Consider the following 20,164-nt stretch of genomic DNA (forward strand, 5'->3'; position numbering starts at 1 on the left):
AACCGGTTGGTTATTTGGTTAGTGTCAGTCCTGGATGCCTTCGTCACTACTGACACTAAAAAAATCAAGTTTCTGACTCTGGCCCATGAAGGAACCAACTGTACTATTAAGTTAATACGCTGCTCCCTCCAGGTTCCCTAACCCCTTGGAGTTTTTCATAGGCTGTGTGAGTAGATTCAGGGCCTGTGTGACTAACGTACCAATCTATATTGACTTTGTGTATCTGAGTAATTTTTTTTCCTTTGGAGAAATCATGGTCCACCCGGTCTTTAGATTCTGAAAGGGGCTCATGATCCAAAAGGTGAAAGAGCTACTGCTGTATAATACCTGCTGTTTAGGAGTCTAAGCTACAACTCCTGTAATCACTGCTGCTTTTTTTCATTGATTTACTTAGCAGTACTTAGTACGTACCAGCACTATGCAGAGTGGGTGGGGGACAAGGTACAGCCCAAGCAGGGATGATGCTTGTACAGAGTTTAATCTCCTGGGGAATGGTAGAACCATACCTGACAGCATACAGTGTGAAGAAGCCCGAGTCCGAAGTACAAATACAAGTTGATGAGAGTGCTGAAGGAATCCAGGAAAGCTTCATGATGGAGGGTGAAGGGGTTGGGGGAACACTTGAGATGGTCTTTAAAGGCTAACCAGAGTTGATGGGAACTCCAATAAGAGGGGGAAATGATATCAGTTTCCCTGCCCTTTCATACTTTATTTCAGAAAATCTCTCTTCCCCAAGACTAAGTGATTTATTGATTTTTGTAGGACAGGTTGCTTGGAAGCGAGCTGTCAAAGGTGTTCGGGAAATGTGTGATGTATGTGACACCACCATCTTCAACCTGCACTGGGTGTGCCCTAGGTGTGGGTTTGGAGTTTGTGTGGATTGCTACCGGATGAAGAGGAAGAATTGCCAACAAGGTAAGAACTTGATTCTCTTCCAAGCCCCCCTTACAAACTTAAGCCTTTATTGATTTGTGGTTGATGGATTTCTTAAGCATGGGGCCAGGGTCTATGAGGAGCAGTTACTATAAATTATTTATTTGTAGGTGCTGCCTACAAGACTTTCTCATGGCTAAGATGTGTGAAGAGTCAGATACATGAGCCAGAGAACCTAATGCCTACACAGATCATTCCTGGGAAAGGTATTTCATGTGATGCAATTATTTTCTTTCCCCCTTGTTTTGGTTAGCTCATAGGGGCTGGTGGTTTAATTTTACTTTATATAGTGTAATTACTTTCTAACTTAGTATGTACCATAAATTGTCCAAAGATGTATTAAATAATACCCCCAAAACTTTTTAATTAAGATCTTATTAATACTTTTGTGGAAGGAAGGAAAATAATGCATTGCAGAAGAAGGCATACCTAGGATGAAAAAAAGAGATCCAAAGCACCATGTTGCTTAAAAAAAAAAAAAAAAAAAAAGTAATCCTGTTGGAAATACCAGTTTCTACTTTGTAATGTTGAGGTTGAAAGTACCTAATACTCTTGTTAAGATGCTTGTTTCTGCCCTTTTTCTTTTTTTTTAGCCCTCTATGATGTTGGAGACATTGTTCATTCTGTGAGAGCAAAATGGGGAATAAAAGCAAATTGTCCCTGTTCTAACAGGCAATTCAAACTCTTTTCAAAGCCAGCCTCAAAGGAAGATGTAAAACAGGTATTACTATTTATGCTAGATTCACCATCTTTGAGATTGTTGTCTGTCTTTTCAAATAACCCAAGGCTTTCTGTAGTATATTTGAAAGGAACATGGAGACATGGTCAGTGGAAAGAGACAACTCCTACATTTCAGGTAACACTTCATGGACGTATTCTCACTTTTCACATTTTTGTGGACCTCATCTGTAGTCTCTTTATAGTAGATTTTAATTTTTGTTCCTTGAAAAAGCAAAAATGTCTTCTATTGTAGTTTACTTAATGAGTTGCTGTTGAGTTTTATGTGGGCTTAAAAAAAAACTTTTCATGTTTTACAGAGTTAAGACAATCTTTTAAAATTATGAGTGTAGGGATGCCTGGGTGGTTCAGCGGTTGGGCAGCTGCCTTAAGCTCAGGTCGTGATCCCAGGATCTAGGATTGAGTCCTGCATCGGGCTCCTGTGAGGCGCCTGCTTCTCCTTCTGCCTATGTCTCTGCCTCTCTCTCTCTCTCTCTCTCTGTCTCTCATGAATAAATAAATCTTTTAAAAAATAAAATTACCGAGTGTATATTACCTATATAATATATATTTGAAGAGTTAAAGGAAAGAATATTGAAATGAACCTTTATATACCCATCACTCACCATAAAAAATATACATTTCCATGGTGCCTCTTCCCTGGTAGCATCCCCTTCACCATCACATCTATTCCCCTCTCCCTGCTTCCCCTTCACCCCAGTATATTCTTCTCCCACATTGTATTTGATAATCAGAATTTCACATTTTCATAAAGCTGTGATGTCAAACAGTAGAAGTGTGCTCTTTAGATTCAGAACTGAATTTGAATTCTTTTTCTGCCACTTTCTAGTTGCATAGCATTGGTTCATATCAGCTGATTCACATATGCTTCCACTTTCTCATCAAAAACAGAGCAGTTGAGGCTCCTGGGTGGCTCAGTCTTAAGCATCTGACTCTTGATCTCAGCTCGGTGTTTCAGGGTTGTGGGTTCCAGCCGTACATTGGACTCCATGCTAGGTATGGAGCCTACTTTAAAAAACATAAATAGGGCAGCCTGGGTGGCTTAGCAGTTAAGCACCTGCTTTCAGCCCAGAGCGTGATCCCGGAGTCTCAGGATCGAGTCCCGCATCAGGCTCCCTGCATGGAGCCCTCTTCTCCCTCTGCCTATGTCTCTGTCTCTGTCTCTCTCTGTCTCTCTCTCTCTCTCTCTCTCTCTCTCATGAATAAATAAAATCTTTAAAAAATAATAAAAATAAAAAACATAAATAACAGGAATAATAAACAATACTGAGAGTTGAGTATCACAGAAATCCATCATACATAAAAGGCTGGGACCACAGTAGGAATTTGGCTTTTTCCATTTTTTGTTTGTATAAACTCATCAGCTGAGTGAAGGCAGTTTTTAAGTAACAGAAAAATAAGTGGTGTGCTCTGTGTGGTTTTTTTAAATGTTTGAGTACTTTTAAGAGCTGTTTATCTCATTGTTTATCTCATTCTAAAGCCTAGTATGCTGTGCTAAAACAAAAGAGCATTTTTGTCTCTTCATCTCATTTCCTTCTGAAATCACAGCAGTACCTTTCCTACCCTGCCTCACTCACTCATTCATTCTGCAAATGTTGTGAGTGTTTACTCAGGGTACTATGAGTTCACAGGGGAGATGGGCACAAACTGGTCATTTTATTTATTACTTATTTTTTATTTTTACTTTTTAAAGATTTTATTTATTTATTCATGAGAGACAGGGTGGCAGAGACACAGACAGAGGGAGAAGCAGGCTCCATGCAGGGAGCCTGATGTGGGACTCGATCCCTGGTCTCCAGGATCAGTCCCTGGGCTGAAGGTGGCGCTAAACCGCTGAGCCACCTGGGCTGGTCATTTTATTTTATTTTTTATTTATTTATTTTTTTTATTAAAGATTTTATTTATTTATTTATAGAGACACAGAGAGAGAATGAGAGGCAGAGACACAGGCAGAGGGAGAAGCAGGCTCCATGCAGAGAGCCCGACATGGGACTCGATCCAGGGTCTCCAGGATCACGCCCCGGGCTGCAGGCAGCGTCAAACTGCTGCGCCACCGGGGCTGCCCGGCTGGTCATTTAAAAACTGGTCATTTTAAAGTAGCATGGTAGGTGGAGTGATAGCGATAGGCATGAGCAGGAAATGATTGGTTAAGAGGGAGGGATAACTTGCTGTATTTAAATTCTTAACATGTCTTTTATTTTCACCAGTAATACTTAGAAGCTTAAAAAAAAAAAAAATCTTCTACCTTATATAGTTCTGCTCTATTATTATAAGATTAATGCAGCTGTGGTGATATCAGTCCAGAGCTATTAGGTGGTACCGTTTGGAATATTTATCTCTTACTGGTGAAGCTGTTAGGAGAGAAGGTAAGAGAAAGGAAATACAATGTTTCAGCTTGTGAAAAATTCTCCTTTTATACTCAACACAGACTTCCTTCGCTGGAGAAAAACCTAGCCTTGGTGCTGTGTTCCAGCAGAATCCTTTGGTGTTGGAGCCAGTGCCCGTGGCTGGGGAGGCTGCTTCCAAGCCAGCCAGCAGCATGAAGCCTGCCTGTCCAGCCAGTACATCTCCCTTAAACTGGCTGGCAGACCTAACCAGCGGGAATGTCAACAAGGAAAACAAAGGTGAGGGTTTCCTGCTTTCCTGCTTTCCTGTGGGTTCCTGAGAACTTTAATCCATGAGGGGATCGGCAACCTCAGTTGCTGTCAGAACAGTGTGATTAGAAGTGTGTGGAATGGAAAGTGGTGGTTCCCTGTAGTCACCAGCAAGACCTGACAGAAATGCAAATATTTTTAAAATGCAGTCCCAAGGGGGCACCTGGGTGGTTCATTTGGTTAAGCATCCAACTCTTGGCTTCAGCTCAGTTTTTGATCTCAAAGTTTTGACAAGTTCAGGCTCCGTGTTGGACTCCATGCTGGGTGTGGAGCCTACATTAAAACAAAAACAAAAACAAAAACAAAAACAAACATACAGCCCCAAAACGGAGAACTTCTGACAGTAGAACTGTAGGTTGAAATTGTGTTTGGCAAGAAAGGAGTAGGCTGAGACTTGTGTGTTTTAATAAATGATTTCCACATTACTGTCCTTAACCCTATTTGTCATTCCTGTTTTGTCTAATTGCAATGTTTTGGCTTCAGTTTTATTTTTCTCCTCTATGTTGTTAGGGTGCTTGATGACAGTATGAAGAATATGGGCTTTGGAGTCAGGTAGTTAGAGTTTATGTGATTCTGCTTTTTTAGTTATAAGAAAGAAAAATTGCAGGTTGATTTCTTTCCTGCAAAGATCCTAAACAAAATTTTATTCAACAGAATTCAGCACTCTAAATAAAGGAATTCTATGGCATGACCAAAGCAGGGCTTAAGAAATGCAGTATAGTTTAATATTGAAAATGTAGGAGAAAAGTCATGTAGCAAGACACAAAAAGTACTGAAATTTAAATTCACGATTTAAAAATAACCCTTTAATTGGGAACAATAATGGATTTCTACAATAAAACTGACAAATATCATAATGACTGATTTTGTTTTTAATTGGTTGAATATTTTTTTAACAGTTTGCCTCTGTTCAGGAATAAGAGGATACCTGTCATCACTGTTTTGTTAACATTGTACTGGAAGTCCTGGCTGTTGAAGTAAGGCAAACAAACCAAAAGATACTAAGATTGGAAAGAAAGCAATAAAGCTGATATTTTAGACAATCTGATTATAGATGTGAAAAATCTAAAAGTACATTTAATAAAAATATATTAAGGTTGCTAGTTACAATGTTAATTTACAAAAATAAGTTGTATTTTGTGTACCAAACAAATAGAAAATGGAAGTTTAAAAATATCATTTGGATCATATGATTTCACTCATCTGTGGAATCTAAAAGAAAGAAACAAATAATAAAAAGTGGAATCAGACCTGTAATTGCCCAGGTGGGATGTGGAGGGATGGGTGATAGGGAGGGGAGATCTAGGCTTTAAGGTATGGAATGAGGAAGACATGGGAATAAAAGCACAACACAGCAAGTCCAGTCAGTGATACTTTAAGTGTCAGTATGGGGACAGATGGGACCTGCACGTGTAGTGAGCAGACCATAACATATGGAGAAGTTGAATCATGATGTCGTACATCTGAAACTATAAAGGAATGTTGTGTGTCAGCTATACTGGAAAGAAAAAAAAAACATTAAAAACAACAACAACAAAAAAACCTTTAATGTGACATCACCTTGAATGTTGGATATTTATTGTTTTAATACCGGTTGAAAATCCTTGTCTAAATTGATGATTTCATTAGTATCTATCCTCTTAAGTTTTTTGGTTCTAAAGTAAAGGAAAATGAAGTTCCAAGATAATTCTATTAACGGACGGTAAGTAAAGGATTTACCTTTCAGAATGCTTTTCCGTCTTTCCATCTGGATGTTTTTGGTTTTGTTTCTAGAAAAACAACCAACGATGCCAATTCTAAAGAATGAAATCAAATGCCTTCCACCCCTCCCTCCTTTGAGCAAATCCAGCACAGTCCTCCACACTTTTAACAGCACAATTTTAACACCTGTAAGCAACAACAATTCTGGTTTCCTCCGAAATCTCTTGAATTCCTCTACAGGAAAGGTATAAATTTGTTTTCTTGTTTGTATTCCACCTCGTAAAAATAGAACAGGAAGAGACTAGAGAAATTGAAACAGATAGTAGAAAGAAGATAAGAATCTTAGGCTTTCTTTCATGGGTACAGGTTTCATTGGCAGGTGGGCTTCACAGGATTATAGTACCAAGCTGGGCCATTTTCTCCTGTTAAACTTTTTTCTGTACCTATTTCTGTGAGTTGTAATGTCAAGTGAGGGAAAGGGACTTAACCTATTTGTCTTAGGATCCCGATTTGGATTCTTTTGGATATGTGATTCTCATCCTACCATTATAGAAATGAGTTTTTTGATGGTACGGAATGACCTATTTAACACTTGTGTTCTTTCTCAAATTCAGACAGAAAATGGACTGAAGAATACACCAAAAATCCTTGATGACATCTTTGCCTCTTTGGTGCAAAATAAGACTTCCTCTGATTTATCTAAGAGGCCTCAAGGACTGACCATTAAGCCCAGCATTCTGGGCTTTGACACTCCTCATTACTGGCTCTGTGATAATCGTTTGCTGTGCCTCCAGGATCCCAACAACAAGAGCAACTGGAATGTGTTTAGGGAGTGCTGGAAACAAGGACAGGTAAGTGTGGCCTCTGCTTCCCCAGCCCAATTCAGATCCCCTTTCTCAGATCTTTTGGCAGGCTTCTGACAATCCCACCCCACCCCCACCCTTCCATTGTAAGTGGTACATACTTTGTCTGCTGTTTTTGTACTTTATTGTTTAGGCCGAATATAATTGGGGCACTATAGCTGTGAATCTTATTTTTTACAACAGATATTCCCAAGCACACTTTCAGTGAGGTTTTGCTTGCTTCTAAACCAGTCATCTTTAGGTTTTGATGAATGCTCTTGGCTCAGTGATTCTTGGGTGACCCACCTCCACAGGAGTGAGAGACAGAGGCTGATGGGTTTTGGCAAATGGACAAAATCAAAATCATGTCTCCCTCTTCCTTGAACTAAAACCCTGATGCTGAAGGCAGTTTTAGGTGGGCCAGAGCCTTGTGCTCTCTTGGAATTGGTGTATAGTCCCCCAGGGTTCTGCATTGTTGGATATTAGGTTGTGGTTGATGGTTTGAGAGATGCATGGGTTTGTAGACCTGCTCCTCTGCTTTCCCATTTTGTTTGTTGTATTCTGGATCTTTGGCTTCTCTTGTGGGCCAAATGGATCCTCACTAAAGGAACATTGTGCTCTTGGACAAGGCCAGGGCTTGGAGAATTACCAAATAGAGAAATGTACGTATTTAACCAAAAGAAAGTTCTTACATTTCTTTTCAGCTCTGTATACTAACTAATAAGATTTGTTCATGATGATGATGACGACAGGCTAAATATGATACACCAGCCGTGTTTTGTTTGCGTTCCTCAGTGTTTAAAAATACTGAACTCACCAATATTTTAGTTAGGCTGTTTCCCATAAAGATTGGGATTTCTGGCTTGTCTTGGCATCTGAGGTCCAAGTTACTGCCTGGCAGCAGTAGGCTGGAGACCAGTGGCAGCACCCTTTTTAGACAGGACACTCCCACCACCTTCATCTTTCCTTTACATTCCCTGCCCAGTCCTGTGCCTTAGTGGTGGTATTCTGTGAGGAATGGCATCTGAGTCAGAAGATGTGATCCTGGCTTCTAGAAGCTTACTAATGTAGTTAAGAGAGCAAGGAGTATGTGAAGAGTAGGGCACCTGGGTGGCTCAGTGGTAGAGCATCTGCTTTTGGCTCAGGTTGTGATCCTGAGGTCCTGGGATTGAATTCTGCATCAGGCTCCCTCTGGGGAGCCTGCTTCACCTTCTGCCTGTTTCTCTGTCTTTCTCTGTGTGTCTCAATGAATAAATGAATGAATTTTTTAAAAAAAGTAGTACGTAAAGATAAATGTTGTGGGAGCTCAGGACACTGCTGTCATTTCAGGATCTGACATTGAGGACCAGCCACAGAAAACCAGACAAGTAGCTGTTTGTAAAAGGGCTATCACTGGTTTGGGGACAGAGCTGGGGGAGTTCAAACTAAAGCCTTCATTCTCTTCTTTTAGCCAGTGATGGTGTCAGGAGTGCATCATAAATTGAACACTGACCTTTGGAAACCTGAATCCTTCAGGAAAGAGTTTGGGAATCAAGAAGTCGACCTAGTTAACTGTAGGACCAATGAAATCATCACAGGAGCCACAGTAGGAGACTTCTGGGATGGATTTGAAGATGTTCCAAGTATGTATTTAAAGACCTTTTAGGGGAATGAGGATGTGAAAGGAGGGCACAACAATAGCAGGAGTCTGAAGCCCTTCAGTGGCAACAACAGCATTGTCCATGATCCTGGAGTTTAAAATTTGTGTCTTCTTTTTCACCTTCATTTTTAAAAGTATGCTATCGAACTGAGGCATATTTACTTTGTAGTTCCATAGAGAGGTGAGGTTTTCATCATCTGTTCTTCAGGTAGCTTCATGTCTGTCCTGTGACAGAAATTCTCTGCTTCCACTTGAGCCCAGTGGGAAGGGCAGCACAGAACTGGGGTTTGTGACTCCAAAGCTGATGATTTTATGCGTGTCTTACCTTCATACATCCTTTTTACTTTAAAAAATTTTAATTACTGTTTAACAAGATAGGTAGACCTGAAGATGTCAGGAAATGTGAATTTATTTAACACTGGGTATCCTGGTCGCCACCGAGGCACTAAGGAGGTTTGTGTGTCTAATGCTGAGGCTGCCCCCTCTGTGTATCGGCCAGTCAGTAAACTGCTTCCAGGAATGTCAAGTTCATGCTGGGTTCAGGGGAGTCCCATTAGCACAGATACCCATCATCAGGCCCCCATCTCTGCTGGAGGGTTTGGCCAGTTCATTCTTCAGACTCGAAGTCATTCAAGTTCACTCATTTATCACTCTCATTTCTTTAGACACACACATTTTCATCTATTGCTTCCTTATTCTTTTTACCCACATTTACAGATTATAGCTCCTACTTTCAACAAGCTTTATATTTACAGCAAAGTTAAGAGCTTGAGTCTTTAATACAAGGCATGATGGGGTTTTCCACAAGTAGAAGCTGAGATGGAGTTTCAGACCGAAGCTGGCTACTTAGGGACCAGCGTCTGTAAAATGGAAGGAGGAAGTGAGACTGCTCAGGACGAGGAGTCATCTGCAGTGCAGATGCTGCAAAGCCTTGGCCAGTCTTGCCAGGGGTTTCTGAGATGAGGATTGCCCTTCATTGTCTCAGATTGGGCTGAGGTGGGAAATGTCAGGGCCTTTGTCCCCCTACCTCCCTCAGTCTTTAGAGACTGGGGCCCCAGGAAAGACATGACCTAGCAAGGCAGTGCTGTTCAGCTGAAGTGGACCCTAAAAGCTGTGTCTGGGCAAGAAGTTTTCTGAAGCTTTCCAGTTAGGCCTGAGTTCAAATCCTGTCTTTTGATATGTCCTTGTGTATATGAGTATGGTAACTTAATTTTTCTGGGACTCAAACTCCTTCATGCTGGCAGATGGTGAAAACAGCTCCAAGTCAACTATAGCTTTCCTGTTCTATACTGATGATTCTGCTGCACACACCCCCAGCACACCACCCACACAGACATACTGCTGGTATTCTGAACATACACTGTACCTTGTTTTTTCTTTGTTTCTTTCTGGAGAATGCACTTATGTAAACTAGGTTATGGGACAGTACTTAGTTGACTACAAAACATACAGATGTTAGTCCTCAAGAGTACAAGGTCTGAAGTTAAACCTGGATTCCAGTTCCAATTCTGCCCCTTAGTAGCTGGATGACCTTGAGTGTGTTTGTCAGTTTCCTCACTCCCAAATGGGAATATTAAATGGTGGCTAGTCTCATGGAGTTGTTGGGTTGAGTTGTAAGGATTAAATGGTTAAGACACTTAGCAGAGAATGGAACACAGCAAGAAATGAAATAATAGTGGTTATTGCTTTTGATCATAATCATCAACATCTTTTTTAATTAGAGCTCCTTGGTTCTTGGTTCCTTGCCATTACCTGGGTAATAGTTCTGACTAATAGTTCTGACTAAACCACGTGGTACTACTGGCCCTCCTCCCTGGATAGAACATCAGGTAGTTTCAGTCTCTCTGAGCAAAACAAGTCATGGTAGCCTCAGAAAATCTAGTCTACTACACATCTGTGGCCTCTGATTATTAAAGTGCATTGCTGTTTATCAGTTAGGAGCTGCTCACTTCTTTCAGAACACTGTATTAGAGGAAGATACTGGATCTGAGATGGACAACTGTCAGAACACCAACCATGTGTAATGGGCAAAAGGGGGTGGCTAAAATCTCAAAGAATGAAAACCAGTTTAATAAGCATCTAGAAAAGATCAGTTGGTAATTTTTATTTTGGTATCCCTGTGCTACCCAGGTATGAATGGGTTTCTTGGCAGTGTAGAAATAAAATAGTTGGTGATTGGCAGGAGGGGAATATTAAAAATAATATTTGTGTACTAAATGTATGGGTTATGAAGATTCTGCAAAGAAAAATTTTATTTGCATTATTAAGCATAAAATGCCATTATATTTTGGTCTGTTTCTGAGCTGTGAACAGTAACAATTCAGTAATTCTGGTTACCTTTCAGACCGCTTGAAAAATGAAAAAGAACCAATGGTGTTGAAACTTAAGGACTGGCCACCAGGAGAGGATTTTAGAGATATGATGCCTTCTAGGTATGATTAATTGGCGGGGGGAGGAATGATTTTGTACTTAAAATTCTTTTTAAGGTGGTGAGAAAAGAGTTTTCAAAAGGAAAAGATGAAATATGGAGTAGTGTTACTGGTGCTATCTTATTTGTAGACTATAGTCTTTGGAGGTATGTGTTTTAAATGAGAGAAAGAAGTGATTGATTTTGAGATCTGGCTGAACTAATGAAGCTTCACACATTTCCACTGTTAGTGCTCTGCCAGAGAAAAGGCCAGATGAGGTGTGCAGCCTCTGACTTAGAGGCAATACTGGGATTGTACATTTCAGGGTTCAGTGTAATGATATTGCATTAGTAAGACAAATGAGTTGGTAGTTCCATTTTCCTGATTTGAGCTTGAAATTTGGAAAGGATCCTTAGAACAAATGAATAATACATTCCTGAGTGTCACTTCTCATCAGGAAGTTACTGCTCAAATCTTTTGTCTGAAGGATTCCAGGTCATTTTGATAAAGATGTGTGCTGTATGAGAGAAAGAAGACATCTTTGTTTATAACTCCTATAATTCTAATCTTAAACATTATTCAAGGAAAGCTGTCTCCATCTTTATAAGCACAGATGTATTTATCCTTTTAGGTAAGGAACAGAACAGATCAGTGATGGATTACATCTAAGGCAAGCTTATTTTGTAAATGCTTGGTTCTCTTGTCCTAGGTTTGATGATCTGATGGCCAATATCCCATTGCCTGAGTACACAAGGAGAGATGGCAAACTAAACTTGGCCTCCAGGCTGCCAAACTACTTCGTGAGGCCAGATCTCGGTCCGAAGATGTATAATGCTTATGGTAAGGAAGAAATGGCTAACTTAAAAAAATTACAGTGGAGATAGAGCATGTCAGAATGTCTGGAAAATTGCTTTTGGGGTAGGTAGAGATGGAAGACCTCTGTAGTCCTGTTACTTCACACAGCAATAGGCTTTATTTTCCCATATTTCCTTTCATTTCTTCTCATGTATATTTCCCTTTCATAGTAGGGCATGTGCAATTTTTTATTTTTCTTTTTTCTGCATTTCATGTTCTATTACACAATCTTTATGTTGCTTAATAGTTTATAGTGTGATAATTTTTGATGGTTGTAGAGTAGTTCATCATATCTGATTTTGTTACTCATTTTAAAGTCCATCTGCTAGCATTCCAGTTGTTTTTGTTTTTTTTTTAAGATTTTATTTATTATTCATAAGAAACAGAGAGGCAGAGACCTAGGCAGAGGAAGAAGCAGACTCCCTGTGGGGAGCCTGATGCGGGAAGCCTCACAACTTGAACTGAAGGCAGATGCTCAACCATTGAGCCATCCAGCTGCCCCCATTCCAGCTGTTTTAACATCTGCCACACTTAAATATCCCTTTTGGGGGTAGTAGTTTGTTACTTAAGTTAGTATTGGAAGCATCCTTTGAATTGGATTTTCATCGTGTAGATATGACCCAGTAAACTATCCAACATGAAGGATTGCATAGGAATAGAGATTGATTTCCTTAGTTACCAGGGTCATATTTCATCATTATTACTGTGACCTTAACCAGTTTCATGTTGAGGTTTTAGTTAGGTCTTGATTATAGTTGACTGTTTTGAAGGAATTGTTACCAATTGATTGTTGAATGAAGTTTCAGTTTGGGTCATTTAGTGATTTTGCTTTAGTTTTTTATTTGAACCCCATTTTTCCAGTCCTTCTAGAAATTACTTCTTTGATTTTGTTCTGTCCTCCCATAATTACTCTAAACTCCAGCCTCTCAGACCTGAGGATGGCAGAGTCTTTCGGCATCTTTGCTGTGTTCTCCAGTGACTACTGGGGGACAAGAAGAGCAAGGGCTTAGATCTCAGCCCCACAGTTCTTCTGTTATGGTGGAGTCAGTCCAGGGATACACCTGGAATGAGGTCAGGGAGCATTTCAAGAAGGGAGTTGATGTTGGGAAACTCCCATGATCTAGATGCCTGAGATCATTCTGCCAGGTAGGGTGAGAAGTGGTCTGTGGGAGAGAGTACACAGCAGGCAGAAGCCCCCTGACCTATTCCCTTTATATTTTGGGTCTCAGTTTAGAGAGCCCTGCGTATGCTTTGGAGCTGCAGCATGTTCTCTGGCTGAGTTTCCTTCCCTCAAGCCCTAGAGAGCAGCTGGTTAGTTGGGGGTCTCAGGGCATACTGTCTTTCCAGCAGAGACTTAACAATGAATTTATGTGAATGAAAATATTTTTTCTGCTGAAATAAGTGATGTAATATTACACATAGTAATTATCCCTGCTTTGTAGGCCTCATGAAGCTTATGGGGTAAAAGTGATTATCTGAGAAGTTTCAGAATAAATTGTCTGCTTGGATTAAATATTAGTTTGGCAGCATAGACATCAACAGATAGGTGGCAGTATTCCTCTGTAAAAGCTTTATCTCTGACAAAATTGTTCCTATCCAGAGTAAGCAGTAAGGGATTAAAAAAATGAAAATATGTTCATTTTCAAATACTTAGACCTTATCATAAACATTAGAGAATGATCACTTTCAAAGGTTGGGTGACTGACTGAGCTGGGACCCCTTAGAGTAGAGTGAAAAGCTCTGTGGAGACATATAGTCAACATCTCTCTAGCTCCAGGACACCATGAGTTTCACAGATGTTGGCAGAGACAGTGACCTGCTCAGGATGTATAAGGGGCAGTCAGTAGCAGGTCTGGGACTAGAATGTTCGGTCTCCTGATTTCCAGGCTAGTTCTGCTCTTCCCCCAACTCCAGTGCTGTCACCCAGCAGCCCCTGTTGTGTCAGCTCATGTGCTTTTCATAAGTCGGTGTTATGTTCCAGGATTTTCTATTTTCTGGGAATCCTTCCCCCAGGACCTTTGTGTTTTTATGCTCTTGGTCCTGTTGGAGTTCAGGCTTTCTCTGGTTAGAGACTATTTTCTTAGTGTGCAGTCATCTGTAGCTGTATGTGGTTGAGTGCTGGGCTGGTAGCTGGGTAGGTGTCACTTCCTTCATCGTTTGGCACGAGTCTTTCCACCTGTTTGGCACTGGCCAAAGACCAAGTGGCCTGACAAAGTTTTGAGACTATTCACCCTTCCTCCCTTTCCTCCCACCTTGTGCCCTTCCTTCCTCCCACAGTGTTAACTGCTGGCCTGTGGTTTGTGTTTATCATTCCCTTATGTTTGTAAGGCTACTATATATACTTGTATTCCCACAGAATATTCTTTCAGTTTTAACCTGTGTTTGAGCTTTATAGAAGTAGAATCAGACTTTTGGATCATCATCCATGCTATCATTTATAATTGTCTATTTCATTCATTTTTCCTTTTATTGCTTTTCCTTCTTAAGTTTTAATTTTTTTACTTTTTATTAGTGAATAACTTCCAAATATACCCGTAACTTGAGAATCTAATAGAGTGACTCCCCATATACTTGTCGCCCAGTTATAGCAGCTTTCAGTGTTTTGCCGTGATTGTTTCATTATTCCCTCCTGTCCTGTTTTTCCTTTACAATTTAAAGCAAATCTCCTTTGATACATCTACTTTAAAGCATATCCTTTGATTTTGCCTAAATACTTAATGTTTAGCCCTCTCCTAAGACTAATATTTCAGCCAAATGGAAAGAAAGGAAATCACTACACTGCTCTTAGGGCCATAGTCCCAGGTTGAAATAAAGGGGTGGAGGGGTACCCTCTCCTGTATAGAGCTGCTCCTGAAACTGCAAGGCTCTGGCAAGCTGGATGGAAGTCCCTTGGCTGCCTCCAAACAAGACTGCTGGAGGGTTAACAAACAGCTTCTGTTTGCCCACTATGAACCATGCTTCCCTTTGCTGCCCATTCAAGAGTCTTCATGTCAGGGAAGGCCATCTACGGTGACCACAGGGCTCAATGAGCCTCGGGGTGACTGCGAGCAATGCGAGTCTTTTCATGGGGGTAAGAGATTAAAGTTTCAGACTATGAGCACCAACCAGGATCTCATACTATAGCTCACTCCTTCATTCTGTTCCCCTCCCCCCTTTTTTTAACATTTGGAGGAACCAAGGACTGCATTGGGCAGTGTCCTCTTTTGTTTTCAGTGTTATAGCCAGTTGAGTTCCCAGCTTTCTGTTAGACTCCCCATCTTGAGTAGGCCTTGGGCCTTAGGTTGTGCCCAGAGCACTCTAGGCTATGACAACCAAAGCTTAAGAATTGGCAGAGCACATGTCCTTTTGGCAGATTCCAGCTTTAGGAGCCACTTTACCATTCCTGAGTCTTGCTTTCTCGTTTTTTTGGCTTATGAGTATTTAGTATTTCTTCTTTTCTTGCCAGCACACTGATTCATTAAAAAAATTTTTTTTCAATAATTGCATCCAGGATTTTTAGTTATTCTTAGCAGAGGATCTGTCAAGGACTTATTTTGCCTGTCACCAGAAACAGAAGTCCTAGTAGTATTAGGACTTCGTTTTTTATTTTCATAAGTATTTGAGATTATTTTCTTTCAAAGTTGAAAGGATAACATAATTTAATATTATATGTTGTTCCCTTACATGATTTTGAGAGGCACCTTTTAAATTTTGTGACCAGATATCTCCTAGGAAGTGGGAAAGACAATTGGCAGCCTTTATCATCTCCATAAATTTAAAATGTTTTCTGTTGGCAGGATTAATTACTCCAGAAGACAGGAAATATGGAACAACAAATCTTCACTTAGATGTATCTGATGCAGCTAATGTCATGGTATATGTGGGAATTCCCAAGGGACAGTGTGACCAAGAAGAAGGTAGGGTGCTAAGTGTAAAAGTGGGTCTTACTCTCTGAGCTGGAAACTGTGGTCTGATACTTGCTTCTTCTTGCTCCAGAAGTCCTTAAAACCATCCAAGACGGAGATTCTGATGAACTCACAATAAAGCGATTTATTGAAGGAAAAGAGAAGCCAGGAGCCCTCTGGCACATATATGCTGCGAAGGACACAGAGAAAATACGAGAATTCCTTAAAAAGGTGTGCTTTCCACCCTATGGCTTATGAAGAGAGATATGGAGAATAGCACTGTTAGAAATTACTCTGTGTCAGCAACTGACTACTGAGAAGTAATCACCACCTCAAAAGTTTAATAATCTCTGCATGTCAGATTGACTAGGCTGAAGCCAGTTGCTGAGGAACAGAGATTCTAAATGATCAGGTTCACATCTCTGAAAAGAGGGGGACTTGTCTTATGTCTTTGTTTTACATTAGAGCACATTTGGAGATTTTTGTGCTCTTTCAGCTTAGTTCCTCTGATTGTCTGTTAGCATCTATTTGTTTTTGTTGCCTTGAAAAATCTAAAGACATTGTAATTCCTTGGCCCTTGATACCTGTGTTCTGAGTGAGTTACTTAGGTCCCTGGGGGTTTGTCTAACCTCATGTAGTAGTAGGTCAGGGAAGCCTCAGGTATTATTGTGGCCATTAGGTTGCAAAGGATCATTGGAAAGGGATACAGGGATTTTTAAGATGCCAAGTTTCCAGTAGTTCTCTGGTTGTTCAGCTAGGCTGTGTGTGGAAGTTCTAGGCAACTGGAAAGATGTTGCATTTGGTTTTTATCAGCATTCAGGCTTTATTTGTGGCTGTTACTCTTCAGTTGTTCATGAGGACATGTGAACACTCCTAACCTATTGCCTAGTACCAAGTAAGTCCTTAACCAGCACTGCTTTGAATCAAGGTATTTCTGACTTAGGATCATTTGACTCTTCCAAAACCTGCTGGTCACTATATTGGTTCTTTGATAGTGTCTCCCTGAGTATGTGAGTCTGTGCTACCATTCTGTCTAGAATCAACAAATGTAATCTTTGGGACTGCTCTGTAACGGAGACTGTTAAGTGAATACAGATTGTTAATAACTGCAATATAGCAAGTCTGTTTCTAAGGAACTCAAGCCTACTTTATGTTCAAAAGTCTAGACCAAAATACTGTCCAAACATAGTCTTTAGAAAAATATGCAAACTGCCAGAGATTACTGGAAATGACAGAAGGAAAACCACATTTTCTTACAGTCTTCTCTTGTTTTTCAGTTAATGTCTTTGAGCATTACTTGTCTCTTTGTGCCAATGAAGTACCTATAAAAGAAGGCCTGATATCTTCTGACTGTCCACACTATTTGAGGGTGGGTTGGGAAATTCCCTCATTGGGCTTTAGTGTGTTACTCAGTTTCATAATATTTCAAATGTATTCCAGGTATCAGAAGAGCAAGGTCAAGAAAACCCAGCAGACCATGATCCCATTCATGATCAGAGCTGGTATTTAGACCGATCACTAAGAAAGCGTCTCCATCAAGAATATGGAGTTCAAGGCTGGGCTATTGTACAGTTTCTTGGGGATGTGGTATTTATCCCAGCAGGAGCTCCACATCAGGCAAGAAACATTATTCTTTATTCTCTTTACACTAAGAATTTTTGCATATGTGTTACTGATGTAACTTGTGTTTTCCAGGTTCATAACTTATATAGCTGTATCAAAGTGGCTGAAGATTTTGTTTCTCCAGAGCATGTTAAACACTGTTTCTGGCTTACTCAGGAATTCCGTTATCTGTCACAGACTCATACCAATCATGAAGATAAATTACAGGTGAAAATAGCACTGATTTTTGACATTCTGTCTCTGGCTTCATGGCCCATTACTGACCTTATAAAAAGCGTCAGTGAACTTGGCCATGTCACACTTGGTGCAGTGAGTTGATGAAGTGGCTTCATGTGTAGTTCCTTTGTCAACCTAGGCCAATGAGGAATGAACATAGAGGAAGTCTCTCCTTGCTATTGTTTAGACTCTAAAGGACTATGCCCCAAGAAAAAGACTTTAGTACTGAAAATGAATAGGTCTTTGGGGCACCTGGGTTGTACATTGGTTGAGTGAAATCCAATTCTGGTTTCAGTTTAGGTTGTGATCTCAGGGTTGTGAGATTGAGCCCTGTGTCAGGCTCTGCAGTGACTACAGAGAGTCTACTTGGGATTCTCTCTCCCTTTCTGTCCTGTGTGCAAGATCATGAGTGTGTATGCACTTTCTCTCAAACAAATCTTAAAAAAAAAAAAAAAAAAAGGAAAGGAAACAAATAGATCTGACTTCTGATCCTGGCTCAACTGCCAGACATTGGTCTTGAACAAAGACTTACTGCTGTGTCGTTCTTATCCTTGAGTAGAGCAGGACAGAATCTCTGGGATCCAAAAAGGATCTCAGAGAGTGGGTTTAAAGATGCTTTCAGTAGTGAATTATGTAACATAGTTTCATGTTTGGAAAACTAGGAGAACATGGAAGTTTTGAAAAATTGTATGTTGGGGCTAGCCTCTCCCTGTACTCACCAGGCTCAGGGTCGTGGGACATTAAAACCTACCGAAGCAGGAAGAGGAGGCATGAGTCTAAAATGTGTATGAAATACTGGCCTGAAGGAGTCTAGTGGCCTTTTAAGTATTGATATCTTGAATACTGAGTTTTAAATTTGGAGAGATTGGTAGAGGAAATGTTTAGTCTTAGTGACAGATTTTAAATTTAGTGGAAAACTGACCATATTTTCTCCTGTTCTTTTAGGTGAAAAATGTTATCTACCATGCAGTGAAAGATGCAGTTGCTATGCTGAAAGCCAGTGAATCCAGTTTTGGCAAACCCTAAGGGTCCCAGAGACGCCTTAACCCCTGTACATTGGAAGTGAATTACTGGCAGCTGTTCAAACTCTTCAGGCAGGATTCCTGTGGACTTTGAGATTCATGTTACCTCATCTTCTTTTTTAATTGTACCCAACTGGTAAGGGTACTCTGTCTAATGTATATTTCTAGTGTTTACACACACTAAATGTGTATATGTAGGAACTATTTACAGAACATGCATCCTTAAACTGTGACTTTTCACCTAGTGCAGAACTTCTACCATGCTGTAAAAACAAAACCTCTTATCAGCTCTGGAACAATATCTGCAGTTATTCTCCAGCTGTTGGGTTGGACAGCTTAGTCAAAATGGGTTTAAAACCATTAGAAATCACTGCACAGTTTATTTGGTTGTATTTTGTTTTGTGTCTGTCTGAGTACCCTCTCCCTCACCCCATAGGGTTCAGATGAGCAATGGAGGAAGTGACAGCTAACGATGCAGTTCCTGCTGTGTTGCATTAGAACTGGCATTATATAGCAGAAATCAACTACTGTACAATTCTTGGGTTTAACCATCTTTATTTAGTTCAATGGAGTTTTAATTTAAATGAAGCTTTGCTAATTTTAAGTGTTAAGCATTTTGCATTAAAGTATTCATATAATATTTTGACTCCACTTACTCCTCTGGTTGTGCATTCAACACACTTTTCTCAAATGTCACCAGGTGTAAGAGTTTGCTCTAGGAGCTCATCTTAAAAGCAGAGAAATTAGATGCTATAGTGATTTGTGAGTGATTATTATAATGTTAACCTGAAAATAAGTTTCTTCTCAGCCAAGTGGAAACTTTGTCATACTTTTGCAAAGAAACACCACCAATTAGCTAAATTTGGAGAAGTTAACCAAAAAAAAAAAAAAAAAACAAACAAACCAAATAGTGGCTGGTTAAATGGTTGTAAAAAGGTATTTCAGAGATTGTAATACGTTGTCTTTCTTCAGGCCTTTCGTCAAGTATGAGTTTACAAATGAAAAGGAAATTATTATAAGTTTTAGAATAGTAGTATCTAAAACAATCCTTTCTAATGCAAGAAATTCATCAAGAAGCCACCTTTCTGTACCTCCCTGATTCTCTTAGATAACTATAGTTATTATAAATAAAAGGACTAAAATTGAAATCAAGTAGTGGAAACAAGGCCTAGAGCCTGGATTTTTACTGTGTGCTCAGAGTAGGAAGTTGAAGATACCTGCCTAATTCCAGCTGCCTCTTCAAGCCAAAACCTTTAATGGATGAACTTTAAAAAACATAAATTTTTTGAAAAGAGTAAGTAGAAGTATCTGCCCAATCTCAGTGGGAAACATATTCCCTGGGAATTCATCAGAAGCTCCTTTATACAGGTTTGGCTCTAGAATTGGCACTGCTACTTAGAAATTTCCCTCAGCTGAAATAGAAAAACTTGGATTCCTCTCTAGAAGAAACCAGTTTCAAGCCAGGCCTCAGGGGAGTGACAGTTCCAAGACTGTTATTCACAATCAAATACGTTGTAACAACAAATATGAAAACTAAAAGCCACCAAGAACAAGAATGAGCAATAACCTTCAGACTGCTATATTAAACCTGCAGAGATTTACAGACTGAAATGATCCAGTGTTATTTTATATTCTGAAATGTTTACTCT

At 40.0% G+C, this 20,164-nt stretch overlaps 1 protein-coding gene across 1 annotated transcript in view; it reads left to right on the plus strand.

Annotated features, from left to right (window-relative positions):
* The window catches only part of KDM3A (lysine demethylase 3A), a 54,420-nt gene extending 35,265 nt beyond the window's left edge, over positions 1 to 19,155 (plus strand). Inside the window, exons 13-26 of the mRNA XM_025994399.2 lie at positions 763 to 915; positions 1,044 to 1,139; positions 1,527 to 1,654; positions 4,100 to 4,295; positions 6,099 to 6,271; positions 6,641 to 6,877; positions 8,319 to 8,490; positions 10,852 to 10,939; positions 11,625 to 11,755; positions 15,547 to 15,666; positions 15,746 to 15,885; positions 17,095 to 17,271; positions 17,350 to 17,484; positions 18,439 to 19,155. Of these exons, the coding sequence (XP_025850184.1) occupies positions 763 to 915; positions 1,044 to 1,139; positions 1,527 to 1,654; positions 4,100 to 4,295; positions 6,099 to 6,271; positions 6,641 to 6,877; positions 8,319 to 8,490; positions 10,852 to 10,939; positions 11,625 to 11,755; positions 15,547 to 15,666; positions 15,746 to 15,885; positions 17,095 to 17,271; positions 17,350 to 17,484; positions 18,439 to 18,519 (2,027 nt within the window). The 3' untranslated portion in view covers positions 18,520 to 19,155. The remainder of the gene's footprint in view (positions 1 to 762; positions 916 to 1,043; positions 1,140 to 1,526; positions 1,655 to 4,099; positions 4,296 to 6,098; positions 6,272 to 6,640; positions 6,878 to 8,318; positions 8,491 to 10,851; positions 10,940 to 11,624; positions 11,756 to 15,546; positions 15,667 to 15,745; positions 15,886 to 17,094; positions 17,272 to 17,349; positions 17,485 to 18,438) is intronic.
* The last annotated feature ends 1,009 nt before the right edge of the window (positions 19,156 to 20,164 follow it).

The sequence above is a fragment of the Vulpes vulpes genome, chromosome 8, assembly GCF_048418805.1.
Source record: "Vulpes vulpes isolate BD-2025 chromosome 8, VulVul3, whole genome shotgun sequence".
Taxonomy (NCBI): Eukaryota; Metazoa; Chordata; class Mammalia; order Carnivora; family Canidae; genus Vulpes; species Vulpes vulpes.